Here is a 16,617-nt window from a genome sequence, read left to right as displayed (position 1 = left end):
TTATCAGCAACAACTGTCTAGGACAGTGGTTGTCAAAGTGCTGTCCTGGGACCACCAGCGTCAGTGTCACCTGGGAACTGCTTCATATACAAGTTCTTGGGCAATTCTAGACCTTCTGAGTTTGTTTTTACTGAGCAAATTTAAGTTTGAAAACTACTAGTGTAGATCATTGATTCAATTAGTGGGGAATGCCACCTGCCCAGGTTAGAGTTCTCAGTCTTGGCTGTATAATTACCTCCTAATGCCCATGCAGAACTCAGGGCAGTTAAGTCAGAATTGCCAGAAGTGGGACTTTTTTAATTGGGCTGATGGGATTTTATCAAATCTGTAGCTATTGAGATAAGGTTAAGAAGCACTGCTTTAGGTGGTGGTTCCCAAGTCTAGCTGGTTGAGCATCAGCATTCCCTAGAAGGAGCAACCTGGGAAAACCCCACATACATCTATTCAATTGGAAGTTTCAGGCACAGGGTGAGAAATGTTCTGTTTTCTGAATGTCTGATGTAATGAATCCTTGGTCCATTATTTGGGAACTATGTCTATAGGTGATTAAAAAGTTACCTTATTTGTGAGGTTGACTTTTATCATTTGTCTTGTATTTAATGTGCCATTTGTTTATTTGCTTGTTTGTTTATCCATGAGCATTCTTTGGGTGTCCATGTGTCAGACACATTTATACGTGCATGCACGAAACACAAAGAAGAATATAATGCTGTTCCTGAATTCAAGGAACTTAGTGTCTTGCAGAGAAGGATAGATCCATAAATAAATAACTGCATGGAAATATTATAAGGACTATGCTAGGAGCCAGAAACATGGAATCATTCCTGAATTCTCCTGTTCCATTGATCACCAGGTCCTAGAAATTCTCCCACCTACATATACCTCGAGCCCATCAGCCTTTCTCATCATTGCTAACACTACTCTTAAGTCCATGCTGCTGTCATCACTCTTGACCATTAAGTCTGTTCTTCTCACAGTGGCCAGAGACACCTTTAAAGGCAAAGCTGACCATACTGAGTAAAGATTTTAAGAATAGAGGAAATAAACTGCTTGGGTGTATGGGAACCCTCTGTACTATCTTCACAATGATTCTTTAAATTTAAAACTTTGCTAAAGTAAAAAAGCTTATTGAAAAAAAATTGAATGGTACTGGGCATTATACTCAGGGCCTTGTGCTTGCTAGGCAAGTGCTCTACCACGAGAGCTATGCCTGTAGTCTGAAAAAATTTTAGGAAAACTGACCATACAAATTTGCTCTGTGTGTGTGCATGTGTGTTTCACTTTATGAAAAAATCCAAACTTTCCAAATGACCTGCAAGACCCCCATGATTTGGTCCTGCTTACCCTCTAGTGACATTCCTCCCCTTTCCCTGTGCTAGCACCTTTTCCCTGTTCTAGCCCCAATCACCTATTGCCAGGCTTCTTCTTGACCAGGGGTGATCTACTCTTCTGTTTTCTACCTGGATAACTCCTCAGCCTTCAGATCTCAACTAAATACCACTTTCTTAAGACATCATTCTTAGCTGGGTGCCAGTGGCTCATGCCTGTAATCCTAGCTACTCAGGAGGCACAGAGATCAGGAGGATCGCAGTTCGAAGCCATCCAGGGCAAATAGTTCATAAGACCCTATCTTGAAAAAAACCTGTCACACAAAAGGGCTGATGGAGTGGCTCAAGGTGTAGGCCCTGAGTTCAAGTCCCACTACTGCAAAAAAAAAAAAAAGAGAGACGTCATTCTTTTTGTTTCTTTTTTAGTACTAGAGATGGAACTTAGGGCCTCACTCTTGCCAGGCAAGAGCTGCTCTACTAGGTCAGCCACACCCCAGCCCTTTTTTTTTTTTTTTTTCAAGTTTGTTTTTCAGATAGGACCTCACACTTTTGCCTGGGCTGGACTCAAACTGGGATCTTCCTACTACTGCCTCCCAAATAGATGGGATTAGAGGTGTGCTCTACCATGCCCAGCCCCCTCAATATACCATTCTTATATTCTCCTACATTGTCTTTTAGAGCACTTGTCAACTGTGATTAAATTTGTCTTTTTGGTGGTTTTTGCATTTTTATTTATTTATCTCTTGCAGTTCTAGGGATTGAACCTAGACCTCATGCATGAGAAGCATATACTCTATCTCCAAACTACATCTCCCCCACCCAGTCCAATTTTGGTGTTTTTTTTTTTTTTAACTCAATCTTTCTACTGAACTGTGAGCTTCAGGAGAGCAGAGCAGAGGCCATGTCATTTTTGTTATGCTATTTAGTATAGTACCTGACATGGTAGGATTTACAAATTGTTGATGAATGGGTAAGTGAAGAGGAAAGAAGCATTGTGACATTTTTGCTCATAACTTAAGAGACTGGAGACTCAAGCAGTGCAAATGAAGGGGTTTATAATGGTGCAATTGACTTAAAATTATTAAATTACAACTAAAATTAATATATATCTAAGGCATTGAAAAGGAGCCAAAGCTGGGAACCCATGGCTTATGCCTGCAATCCTAGTTATTTGGGAGGCTGAGATCACAAGGATTGTGGTTCAAGGCCAGCCTTGGCAAATAGTTCACAAGACCCAATCTCCAAAATAACAACAGCAAAATGGACTTGGAGGTGTGGCTTAAGCAGCAGAGAGCCTGCTTTGCAAGCACAAATCCCTGAATTCAAACCCCAGTCCTCTCTCCAACATGCACAAAATACATACAGCCAGACATTTCCGTATCTTTTTTTTGTAGTGAGCAAAGAGCCACAAAGAATTATTGACTAACTCATAAGCTGAGAACAGGAAGAGAAAAAGGAAGAGCTTTTTAAAATATCTTAAACTTTCTGCTGAATTTGTCTGTTGGCTAAATATCAAAAGTGAGATTTCAAATTACCTTTCATGAAGTAGAAAATAATTTCAGCTTAATTCTTGAAATAGTGTTTTTAAATTGGTGCACATTATTCATACCTACATTTAAAATATTTATTTATTTTAATACAGTATTGCATACTTGCTTTGTTAAAGAATTACATAGTCAGAAGGCACATTGTATTATAGTCTCCAATTTGAATGAAAAACGTTCCTACAGTTCTGTCATATTTTTAATCCCTGGAGGCCTGTCCAGTATATTGAATTCCTATGAGAGAGCTTAAATAGTCAGAGATTTGATCAACAAAGAGACAAGAAGCTACCAAGCTGTATATATGCCAAAACAAACATGTCACTTAAAAATGACATGCCTTATTTGCCCACTTAATGATACGCATAGTCTGACTTCTCTCCATAGATCAGAGCCCATTTTACTTGTGTACATGATAGGCGTGTGAAGGCCCTCTGTTATATAGCTCTTAGGAGACTGTTGCATCTAGAAGGCTCAAGGAGAGATCTTACTCACTCACTTCACTGGAAAGTGAGAAAACCTGGAGAAGCGCCCAGTTCCTCCTTACAATTCATCCTTTCTCGGTGGAACTTCAATGGAGATGTACAGAAGCATTCTGGAAGTGAACGCACCAATATGTTAACAGTGGTTCAATTAGAATAGAAGGAAGAAATAACATGTATTTCTTTTGTTTTTAAAAACTCATTTGGAATTGAAAATAAATTTCAGTAGAGTGACATACTATTTAATTTTTGGTTTTCTCAACTTTTTTAGCTTGTGTAATTTACTGTATCTAATGATACTTTAATAAGATATTTTAGTTTAGTGAAGATATTTTAAATCATACATATTAATACGGATTTTTCTGATTTTCCTGGCTCCTGATCCCCTTGAGGTTATGAAGCTTCAGGTCTCCATGTTTAGAAAATGCTTTCTAGGAAAAAAGCTTAAACCATTTACTGCTCTGGGTACTAGTCTTCACTTAATTTTTTTTTTATTCATATGTGCGTACAATGTTTGGGTCATTTTCCCCCCTCCCCCCGCAATTTAAAAAAAATTTGTTTTGGCCTTACTGGGGCTTGAACTCAGGGTTTGCTTTCTACCACTTGAACCACATCCCCAGTCCTTTTGCTTTTAGTGTTTCTTGCACTTTTGCCCAGGCTGGCCTTGGACTGTGTTCCTCCTTTTGCCTTCAAAATAGCTGTGATTACAATGTGCACCAACATGCCTGACTTTGTTTTTTGTTCATTAGTTTGGCATTATTGGGGTTTTGAACTCAGGGTCTTGTGCTGTACCACTTGAGCCATGCCCCCAGTCCTGTTTTGCTTTTGTTATATTTGGGATAGGGTCCAAGGCCCTATTTCCAGACCAGCCTGGACCAAGATATTCCTGTTTAGGCCTCCCACATAGCTGGGATGACAGGCACATCCTACCACACCAAGATGAGGTCTAACTCACTTTTTGCCCATGCTGGCCTTGAACTGAGATCCTCCTGATCTCTAGAGTAACTGGAATTACAGACATGAACCATTGTGCCTGGCCTGGCTTTGTTTCTGAGACAGGGTATTGCTGATGTTTTTTTTTGCCTGGTCTGGCTTCAAACCACAGTCCTTCTGTCTTTAATTCCCTTCACTTAGTTTTTACTTGAGTGTTCCTCATGGATGCTTTTTGTGATGTTTGTGATGGTAGTTGTTTGATTTTATGTCTTATCTAGGATCTTTGCTTGTTTTTAAATTTTTCTGGGTACCTAATGGACCATTCTATTGGAAATGAACCCCATAATTTTTGCACTGTACACTAATTTCTGTCAGAAATGTGATGTGGTATATGACCAATAGCAATCTTATTCCATTCATTGGACTAACTCCATCTACCAGCATCTCCTTAATGTATTAACCTGCATTTTTTTTAATGGATTTTTTGCAGAATGCACTTAGACACTTGATAGTCTTTCCCAGGTTAAAATGATGATGGCCCTGACTCTGAGGTTGAGAATTCTGTGAGGCTGGATTTGGATGGCTTCACATGCATGTCCTTGTTAAGCATCTTAATTTTCACGAGGACCCCTATCTTTTTATGGGTGCAGCCTTTCCTTAACTGGCTCAAAACAACACTAACAGAAACTGCATTCCGGGAACTTGTTGCTGTTTATTGTCCTTAAAATGAACTCAGTTCTTATGGTTTGCCTAAAGAGGATTTAGCCTGCTCATTCTTTCTGAAATAAATCTAAATCCCAAATGAAGTCAGAAAGCTGATACCTAGATTACATCAAATTGACCTCCCCATAGAACTATTCTTCTAACCTGTCCTTTGAGGTGATGCCATTGACTGACAAATGGCAGCTGGTGACACATCATCTCTGTGTGTACTTAGGTGGTATTGATGATGGTTTTCATTACATAAGCATAGGGTTTCTGTAAACTCCCAATGGAGGATTTCCTCGAGTGTCCTAGGAGCAATGTGGTTATAGATACTGAGTTCATGGCCTGTTGTGTCTTTTTTTCCTTTGGCTATTAGAAAGCTTTTAGCATCTTGAAGTTCTCCCTTGTCAAGCACATATGACTCATGGGATATCTTTTTTTTTTTACCAATTTCATTGAAGCTTCCAACTAACTTTCCTACCCTTAATGTTTCTTTAACTTGTTTTTTGCCATATTAATTTGCATGTTTTTAAAACTATTGAGTTTTTTGGAACGTACTGGATATATGTAAAATCATTTGATTATTGTTTCAAATAATTCAAATCAGTACACAACCAGATTTCATAAATGAAATTATACAATTACATGTTTACTTTTGCTAATATAAACATTATCAAGATCCAGAAAATTTCATCTTGATACAGTTTACTATCTACTAACAAATATGCAAAAACAATGGAAACTACCATTAGGAATTCTAAGGTCTATGGCTTGTTCCCTCATTTATTTGAAAAGGCACATTTTCAGAAGTAAAATACTTTTCCTAAATATTCTGTAGATCTCAGTAACCTAATGAATGAGCTACTTATTCAGTGTCTCTCTGGTACCCACACAGTGGATTATCCATAGCAACAGTCCTTTTCAAAACTTAATAGGGCCAACCCTGTGTTTATTAGGGAAGTAATACCACCAGGTTAAACAAACTGTGACTGTTGGTTCTATGTGTTTACTCTTTTGAAGCGCTCTGCCCAACCTTAGTGTGCCATGTTGTACATCATTAGAAAAGCTGAATTAGGCCATGACTCTGATTCTGAATGTGCCATTTAAAAAGTATGTTTAGAATCAAGTATAAAAGATGATGAACAGATAAAGCTTTAGGAAGCTAAAGTACTATTTTATATATTGAAAATAGAGCCAAATTCTATGAACAGTAGAAATCAGAGCTATATTATGGTAAATATTTTCACTTCCAGTCTATAAAGAAGAAATAGAATGCATAGTATTGGCCCAGGAAAACACATTTCTGTATTTCTTGACTCTGGAATTAAGAAAGGATGTGCCTCAAAGAAAGAAAGAAAGGTTTCAGAATTAAATAGATTTTCATAAGAGAACAGATTTAAAGAATTTGAATTGCTGTTGAAATGTAAATTAAACCTAAAATCTTTTCATGTCATTTGTTGAGAAATTAAGTAGAATTTAAAATCACAAAATGTTAAGAGTTCATCTAATCCAATATTCTTGTTTTATGGGCATAAATGCTTTTAAAAACCATTTCAAAGGCAAAGTACCTCATCTCACATGTCCTTTTAGAGTTCCACGTTTTTTGGGGTTTTTTTTCTAAACAAAAACGTGTTAAGCTTCCATCTTACAAGGTGTGCTAATGGAAATATAATAATCTTTTACAAGGGTGGATTGATGGATAATTCTGTTTTGTGTTTTGATCAAGGAGGATGGAGTGCACATTTTTCTTAATGTAGATCAGTAATGCATTTATGCATTACTTAATGCATAAATGTAGATCAGTAATGCATTTATGAATCGGTTGAGCCTATTTTGATAAAATCTTTTCTATGTCAAATATTTTTTCCTTAATATAAATTTTTGGGGTGCAGTTTTAGCACTTAAAGTCTTTCTTTTTTATCTTCATAGATTCTGGAACTTTTCAAAGCCTGACCCTCTTCTTGATACAGTGGAGCATCACACAGAGTTTACTTGCGGTTTAGATTTAAGTCTTCAGAGCCCCACTCAGGTAATGGGTATCATCTCACGTTGTTTTCTTCTAGTACACAGTCTACAAGTAGCTCTGTATGTGGAATGTGTTGCCTTTAGGATGAGCTAAGTGTATTACTTAATTAACCTGGTCTCCTTTGCGATATGAACTTGAGTGTTTGAGCACATTGAAATAGTGGGAGTAAAAGGTATCTAGATATTTGGCAAGCCTCTCTCCTCTTAAAAGATTGACTTCTCTGAGAGGAAAGGGAATCTTCCCAAGAGGCGGCATGCCTAAGGCTTTGCATCAGCTTCTCTCAGTAGACAGAGTGACAAAAGGAAGAAGGAATGAGGATAGTCTGTTCCCAGAGGTGGGTAAAAGCCAGGAGTTTGTAGTCTTATACTCCTTGTTAAGAGTTGAGACCATGATCAGGTCATTTCCCTCTTTTGAACTGTGGCCTTGGGCTGCATACCCCAAGGGAGAACACAGTAGAAGAGGAGAATTTCTGTTATAATGAATAAACTATATTTTCCCTCTTTTGTTTTCTTGAAAACTTGAGAATAAATGTTTTACACTGTAAATATTCTTCAGATTTTTTAAAGCTGTTTCAAAAATTATAAATTCATGACAAAAACACTAATATATTGGGTTATAAGGCATTTTATAACACAAACTGTGTAAAAAAAATCTTATCAATGAAACACAAAATAATACATTGAAATTCTAGAGTACAATAAAGGAATTACACTTTTATTATATATTTTAGAATTAAACAAAAATTCCATTTTACATTACTATATACTTTAAATAAAATAGGTTTCATTTTAGGAATTTATGACATAATTCTAAGTTGAAAATAAAATAGTCTTAAACTTTAGAACATTCTCATTAACATTAAAATAATTGTTTAAAAATGACTTAACATGTAAGAAGAAAAAGTGAAATAAAATTATCTCTATATAAACACAGTATGCTTTAAGTGAACTACATTATTGATAATTTATAAGCTGATTGCACCTGTTTTCTATTCTAGTTTTGAAAAGTTTCAATGTACCCATTGAAACATGGCAGTACCAAACAAAGGATGCTATGTAAACACACACTGAATATTCATTCTTACATATTCTTCTTACCTGTGCTCTGTGAAACCCAGGCTGGGACTGTGGTAGCTCCCACAGCTCCTCCATTTCCTCAATTGTGTTAGTTCCTCACTAGGTCTGAAGAATACCAGGTGTTTTCAAAATCCTCCATAGACCCACCTTATTAAAAGGAATCTTGTGACCAGAGAATTTATTAATCAATGACATATATCCTTAAATAAGAGATTTTATGGTAAGGCAGTCTATCTTGTCTGTAGCATGGTGATTGCCATCTGTCTCTTCCAGTTGGATTACCAAATTCCATTTGCACTAAGGAAGTAGTTGCTGTTGAGAGCAATAAGGAGTGGAGAAGTAGGGGGTCTTTGAGTTGTAAACAAGCAGGAGGCTCAGCAGCATAGTGCATAGTTCAAATGTGCCAGAAATCTCTGAGCTTATTTATAATCAATGTAATTTTGAGGTTGGAGGATTCTAGAAATATGAGTACTCCCTCTCGTTCATTTATTCTTTCAACAAATATTTTCATATGCCAGACCTGTAGTAGGTACTGGAGATTCAGGGTGGAATAAAAATAAACATGACCCCTGTGTTCATAAAGCCTTTAGTCCAGTGTTAAATCAGATTATCTCACAAATGAATGTAAATGTTACAAGCTCAATGAAGGAGAGTGCATTGTGCTTTGAGGGTTCATAATCAGGATGGGTACTTGACCTATGTAAGCTATCCCTAGAAGGATCCATAGGAAGTGAGGCTTATCTGAGATCTATGGGTAAGCAGGTGTCAGTGGTATGAACAGACAGAAGAAAAATCATCCACAGGCAAAGGCAGTGGTATGCCACAGACCCTGTGATGGAGGAGCAGGCTATACCTGAGAATGAATGTGTTTTCTGGGTTTGTAGTATAGTATTCAGTGGTAGAATGTTTAAAATCTATGTTGATTTACTTGTCATGTTCTAAGAAATGAAATGTTGAGATTATAGACCAAATTTTATATTTTTCTCTATATCAATCTGCTTGGGCTGTCATAACAAAATACCCCATTAAACAACAGAAATTTATTTTCACAGTTTTGGAGATTAGATGTTCCAGATCAAGGTCTGACAGGGTCAGTTTCTGGCGAAGACTCTCTTCCTGACTTTTAGGTGGCCACCTTGTCATTGTGTCTTCATGCGGTCAAGGGAGAGGGGGAAAGAAGAAGGGAGGGAGAGCCAGGGAAGGAGGGAAGGAGGGAAAAAGAGAGAGAGAGAGAGAGAGAGAGAGAGAGAGACAACAGCAAATGTTAGGTCCTTGAGGTGCTAGTGGGTTTGGTATGATTAAGGGATGGCAAGAAGGTTAATATTGCTGGACTTTAGAGAATTCGAGGGAGAGTGGTAGGAAGTAAGTAGGGGCCAAACTGTAGGGCCTTGTAGACCATACTGTATTTGATTCTCACACTAATTGCATATTAAAGTCATTGTAGGCTTAAGAGCACAAAAATGATAGAATCTGATTTTTCTTTTAAAGATTATTCTGGTTGTCATGGGAGAATAACTTATAGGTAAGTCAAAGTTTGGAGGCCAGCTTGGAGTCTCTTAAAGTAATTGGGGAAAGGATAATGAGATGTCTTAGAGATGGAGAGATGGAAGATTCAAAATACATTAAGTTGAATCATATTAAGTAGCTACAACTTTTATACTGTTGAACCTAACATTTTGAAGCTAGCAACAGTAGAAATTTCTGACCCATTGGAAATGGGCCATGAAAGAAAGAGGATGGGCAATGGTTTGATTTAGTGAGCCGGAGGAGGAGGAGGGGGAGGTCTGGAACAGGAACAATTAAGAATATGTCTGAGATCCCTGCTGTTAGATATTCAATGGGATGTCTAGTAAGTGGTTAGAAATGGCTTGTTCACCTCAGGGGACAAATGTATGGCAAAAATAGAACAAGGGCCCTGAGTCCAGATTTTGCTTACACATTGTATGCTTTCAAGGGTGCAAGAGCAAAGCTCCAAGATTTCTTAAGGACTAGACTTGGAAGACGTGCACCATTCTTTCTGTTGCAAAGCAAGTCGTGTGGTCAGCCACAATCCAGAGAGTGGGACATGGATGCCAGCTCCTGAGCTGTGTAAAAACTGCCATGTTAACCTTTGTTGGTATACTTGAGGTTTAAATTGTTTTTGACATATTTTATTAATCCTTTATCCTCACAGCATGTGAACAGATTTACTGATTGCACATTAATTTAATTGTACCGTTCGTTATATTTTATTCTCTTACCTCTTACTATCTTTCCATCTGCTTTCAAAAGACTATTGTCTCCTGTGATCTTGGCAGCTAGAAGATCTTGCTAGTGTTATCTCATGTTTCTCTCTTAATATATTTTCTGTCTTATAAGAGATTTATCTGAGTCCTTATTTTTTTTATAATCCTTGTTCTTTTTAGCCTCTCCCTTCTTAAAGATCTGAAAAAATATGTCCAAAGGCATTTTTATATTATACCACCTTTCTTCTTGACTGAATGTAAGATCATGTCTTTAAAAGGTTTAAAATTTGACAAATAAGTTTCTAGGGTCATTCTTTAAGGATAATTGCTGAGAAATCTTCCACACCCTCTCTTGTTAACTAGGCCAAAGTTACCTTTCACTTAAAAATTTTCTTTGATTTTTTTCTCTCTGATCATGATTCATACAGTCCTAGCATTTTCTCCTATTTCCCTTATCCTTATTTCTAAATTGGTAGCCCTTTTCTGATGTTAGGCTTGTGATAGACCTGTAATATACCTATTTATATAATTGGACTTTCTTTTCTGTATTAATTTCTCTTTAGAACTTCTGACTTTAGGCCCTGAGGTGTCAATCCTGCTGTTTTGAGTACTCACTGATATTTAGTGTTTATAAGCCGAGTACTGGTTCACATATAATTATACATTCCTTTTGGTACCTAATTAATTCTCTGCTTAATGTATTTTAAAGGGGACATTATCAGTTTATCCCAAAATATCAACTCCATTTATTTAATAAAGTTTAACTTTTTTCTCATGATGAAATTTGGGGAATTAAACTTTAGGTGGTTATCGATGGTCCCATACTATATGTTTCTTTTCAATCCTTTAAAAAAAAAAAAAAAAAGACAGGGCTGGGGATATAGCTCAGTGGTTTAGTGTTTGCCTCGCATGCATGAGGCCCTGAGTTCAATCCCCAGTACCACAAAAAGAAAAAAAACTTTTAATTGAAATGTAACCTTTATATTGAAAAATGCACTTATTTTAAATGTACAGCTTAGCAAGTTTTACACCTGTGTAGCCTCAATCCAGGTTAAGACACAAAACACTGCCAACATTCCAGAAGCTTCCTTCCAAATCTTACCCCTCCCTCTTTCCCAACAGTAACTAGTCTCTTCCAGTCTTTTTCTTTATGTATGGATATTTTTCAAAGTTGTAGTTATACTACATGTGTGAATTTACCTTCTAGAACTCCCAAATGTGTGTGGTAAGCATGATCTTTAAGGTTCAGTATCGTTATCTGTCCATGTTAGCAACATGCAGGTACTCTAGAGACTTTGCCTGAAACTAGGGTCAAAGAAGTCTTATGCATTTTCACTTTGTTCAGGGGAAGATGCTTATGATGTAAACTAGTTCTTTTGATATGTTTTTAAAAGTGTCTTTGGCTTTGCTGATTTTTTTAATTAAAAATATTAGATATCATTTAAAAATTTAGCTCATATTTAGTTCCAAATCTAGCCCCATAATCTTAGATATCAGGTTAAATGTTGACAGTGGATAAAGATATTTTTAAATTCTCCATACGAGTCTGAGAAATTGAGACTTTAGAAGGAACTTAGCATTTTGGTAGTCAGGATGTTTGTGTCCTTCCCACCGTTTATCTCAGGTGATGTTCTACATCTGTCACAGACTAGCTCTGGAGTTGAAAAGAACATGGCCAGAAGCATTCAGTGTCCTCAGGCATTAGTCTCTGCTGTTTCCTTTTGATGCTTTCATAATTGTGTAGTTTTCTAGCTTAAAGTTGTATAGCAAGTGCTTGTTGTTTTCCCTAGCCATGAAACATCCCCAGGTGCTGCTCTGTAGGAACTCAGTGTGCTCCAGGATAGATGGGGTTGGCCTGTGTCTGCTGTCCTCTGCACTCCATGGGCAGCCCTTGCAAGGACACTTCCCATAACTGGTGACATGCTAGCCTTTTTATTTTCTTTAAGCTATGGAGCATTACTGCTAAAAAATAAGCAAATACACTACTTGGCACATTGCAAATTACTTTTTAAAACTTCACTTGGACTCCAGTCCTACGCAGCTTATATTTACCTTTGAATTTACACCTCCTCCAACCCCCTCATGCCCCCCACCCAGTGTGGCACGTGGTAAACAATGCTCTACCACTTGAGCCAATCCTCTTTTTGCTTTGTTGGCACATTCTTCACAGTATCTTTTCTCAGACTTTTTCAGACTCTGTAACTAGATATTTGACCTTACTATAAAAATTGAGTTCCCAAGAATGAGTATCTTCTTCCATTTCTGTCACCTCAAAACATTTATGTTCTTTATCTTTTTTCCTTTCCTTCTAGTGGGTTCCTAATTTTCTCACTGGCTCCCTCATCCAGGTCTTTCCTTCCTTACCTATCCACAGTTTTTTTTTAATTAGCATTTTTTGGTTCTTCAGAGGGGTTTCATTATGACATTTACATATGTGCTTACAATATATCTTAATTATTGTGAATCTTAATTAGATTCACAATTTTTAATCTGTAGTTAGCTCTTTATTTTCAAAGATCTGTAAGTCCATCATCACTTGAACCCACTATCCTGTCTCCACTGAGTTTTATTTCTCTTCTGTTATTAAACATCTAAAATGAGTAGATTTAACTGTTGTTTTTTGTTTCTCAAAATCTACACTTTCTTTTAACCCGTTTCTGTCTTCCCATAAAACTTCCTCTATTATTTTAATGCTGCCATGCTAACCTTTTCTTTCTTACATCTTTAAATGTGTTTATTTTCTTTGCCACTTTCTTTTTTACCATCATTCCAAATGTAGATACTCTTCAGTATTCAGCCTTAGTGCTCTTACTTTTGTGTAAGTTTCCTTGAAGCTGACATTTCATTCTAGTGATGCTTGGCCCATTTATCCAGTTGCCTTCACTATGTGATCTAACTAGATGTCTTGCTTTCCCTTCTTGTATTCCTGACCTGCTCAGTTGATTGCATGGTGGGGCCAGGCTAGAAACCTGTTTCTCTGCAGTCCCCAGATTCAAGTGGGCATCATGTCTATGCTTTTTCCTCTTCAGTATCTCTGAAATCTGGAACAGGCCTCTTTTTACCTTACTTCTACTTCTCCCATGGATTACAGCAATAATCTCAGAACTGGTCTCTAAACTCTTTCTGTTGTTTCATTGGTTCTCAACAGTGTTTCCAGGGAGAGGTTCCTATAATGTAAATCTGATTTTGTTAGTCCTTAACCTGAAAGGTATCACTGGTGTCATAAAAGGCAGAGGTGAGATGAGAATTACCACCACTTCTTGCATTTTATTTTAATACTGAAAGCTCAGTCCCTGAACTCAGTGCCTCTTCACAATAATGAGAGCAGGGTTTGGGGGATAAGGAGATACAGGTTCATTCATTTTCTAGGAAATAAAAGACTGCAGCAGACAGATGTTCCAAAGAATTACAGATTCCTTCACAAGGGAAGGAATGTTTTTTAAGGGAAAGCCCAGTTTTGAGCTTCTGGGGGTTTATCCTGTAGGTAATTGATGCCAGTCTCCCTGGCCTGAAGATAAGGAGTGTGATGGCCCAGAAGGTGGCTGTACCCCAGCATGGGGGAATAGGAGGAGGAAGGAAAAAAGCAAAGAAAGGAAATATCAAATTTGAGCAATTGAGCTAAGTCATACTGGCTAGTGAAATGATTTAGTTACTTAACTAACCTAAAACTACAGCTGTGAGCATATTTAGGTATCTGTTCCCATTATAATATTATTATCAACTTGAATAATCCAAGTATACCTACTTTAAACCCATTGAAAATAATGAGAGCCAGCTTGATTGTTACACACCTGTAATCTCAACTACTTGGGAGGTGGAGGCAGGAGGCTCTTGAGTTAAAGGGGCCTAGGAAAAGCTAGTGAGACCCTGTCTCAAAACAAAAGGGTGTCAGGGTACAGGGACACGGTTCAAGTGATGGTAGAGCTCTTGCCAAGCATGTCTCCTGTACCACATAAATAAATTAATTAATTAAATAAGACAATAAGGTCAGGAAAAGCAAATACAAAATGCCATCTATTATCTATCTGTCTGCCTATCTGTCTATATGCCGGCAATCATCAATTAGAAAATAAAACAAAAAATTACTTTTACGTGGTAATAGTAACTCATGTGCATGTACAGAATTCATGAAGGAATAAAAATTTAAAATGTGTAGGACCCTAGATGATGACAATGATGTCACTTTACTAAGAGACCTTTAAAAAGACTAGAATAGGCCAGGGATAAAGCTCAGAGGTAAAACCCTTGCCTACCACATACAAGGCCCTGAATTTGATACCAAAGATCACGTTAAAAAAAAAAAAAAAGACTGCCAGACATCACCATGTTCATTCTTGCTAAGAGGCCACCAAGTATAATAGAATACATTTTTCTTCTTACTACTGCCATTTTTTAGGCCTTTCTCATTGAATAGCGATACTACTTTGCCTCCTAACAGGGCTCTTTTTCAGGTTCATAGTCAGCACTCCTGTGATGCTTTATAATCACTGTTCACTCCTGACACACTGCATGTTAGGAGTTGTCATATCGTAGTATTGTGTGACACACTAGCTTTAATTTGCAAATCAGCACTGTTAAGTTGTTGCTTTTGTTATATTTTCTCTGTATGGAAACGTTGCAGTATGAGGAACCTTAAAGGTAGTCTGAACTTTTAATCTTGCTTAGAATACTGGGTTTAATCTGTGTTCCTTTCTAAGTTTAGTTCTCACCATTCTTTGTAATCCTCTGTTACAGACGAATTACATCTTATTATTTGTCATTTCTGTTGTTTTTCCATTTTCCCTTGTTCTTCTCCACCTCTGCTTTATATAAATGTGTATTTCAGCCTTTCAGAATCCAGGACAAATTCTCTTCCTTCTCCCCTCCTTTTTTAAAATTTTATTTCTAAAACTATATTTAAAATTTTTTATTTTGAGTGTTTACTAAATATTTCGAATGCTAGAAGATAATTGATGAATTAACCAGTAGTCCCTAATCCCTAATACATATGTACTAAGAATATATTGAAGGAATAAATGAATAAATGTAAAGGGGTTTTTTGGTAATGGGTCACCTCGTTCCTTACTTTTGTGTAAACCTAACATTCTCTCTTGTAGTAATTTCAGTTGTAAGCTAGTTGAGTAAGTAAAGCATTTTTCTTTCTTCAGCTCCAAATTTTATATACTGCAATATAATGGGCGTTCTTTTTCAAGATTTAGACTTATTATTAGATCATTTTCAAAAATCATTCTCTGTAAATCTTTGTGCCTATTTCTTCTGTTCATTCTTGCTAAGAGCCTATATCTTGCAGCATATTGAGCAAGTTTCTCAAGGGCAGAAGCAATTGACCACAAAACTGACAGAAAAGAGTACAATGATACATAGGAAATGGAAGACTTGTCAATGAATTACATGTCTTACTGCTTTGTTAACAGCCACATCGAGCTATTTAAGATGAATTGCCTTATCAGTGGCTCATATAAGCATTTTAATAAAGAGGAGGGAATTGACAAAATTAGAGAATATAAGTCCCATTTTCTAAATTTCACATGTATTGAGTCTGGAATTTTCATTATTAATATATAATTCTCTAAAAGCTGTATCTATAAGACTATTATTATTAAAGGTATCCTCTAACATATTTGATTTGATCTGCCAATGATACATTTTTATCACAAACTCCTTATTGAATGTATTTGTTTCATTAATATCGTTGGATCTGTATAGTATCTAGACCAGTACTTTGCACAATAGGAAGTGCTGACATATTAGTCTAATAGAGTTGACCTCAAGCATTCTGTCTGTGATGATGTCATTATATAGGTGCCATGGCTGTATTTAGAAATAATTTCTATTCAGTTTTTAAAGAATGCTTCATTGTGGTTTTAAGGAAACTGACATTCTAATTAATATGCCTTTCTTAAAACTTAGAAATACCTTAGAAAAATCTGTATGAAAGTAAAAATGAGTTAATTAAAAATGAAACTTATATGAGTACAGACATTATTCTCTATAAGTTTAGTTATTTTTCACTGCCCTAGAAGATAGCAGCTTTTAGAACTAATGGTGAAAATTGAGTCTCTCTTCAAACTTCACATTAAGTACAGAAATGTAATATTTTGACAAGCTACCATTTTGCCTACAGTGTTGCTAATATTAATTTTGAGTTGTGATGAGATGGTTTGCACATTAGTCTAAAGATAGAGGAAATTCAAAAGAGCATAGGGGTGAATGTATGCAGCTATTGGGTTACGGAATAAATTTTCCATTTGAATTCCTTGGGCAGAAGCAGTGGAGCCTAGAGGCTCCTACCCTTCAGTGT

General features: G+C 36.6%; 1 protein-coding gene across 2 annotated transcripts in view; it reads left to right on the top strand.

Annotated features, from left to right (window-relative positions):
• Pex7 (peroxisomal biogenesis factor 7) overlaps positions 1 to 16,617 on the top strand; it is a 63,228-nt gene that overhangs the window by 41,474 nt on the left and 5,137 nt on the right. For both annotated transcript variants that reach the window (XM_020180398.2, XM_020180399.2), the window contains one exon: positions 6,919 to 7,018. In XM_020180398.2, the coding sequence (XP_020035987.2) occupies positions 6,919 to 7,018 (100 nt within the window). The remainder of the gene's footprint in view (positions 1 to 6,918; positions 7,019 to 16,617) is intronic.

The sequence above is a fragment of the Castor canadensis genome, chromosome 1 (assembly GCF_047511655.1).
Source record: "Castor canadensis chromosome 1, mCasCan1.hap1v2, whole genome shotgun sequence".
In the NCBI taxonomy this organism is placed as follows: domain Eukaryota; kingdom Metazoa; phylum Chordata; class Mammalia; order Rodentia; family Castoridae; genus Castor; species Castor canadensis.
This window is presented reverse-complemented; position numbering and strand designations above follow the sequence as displayed.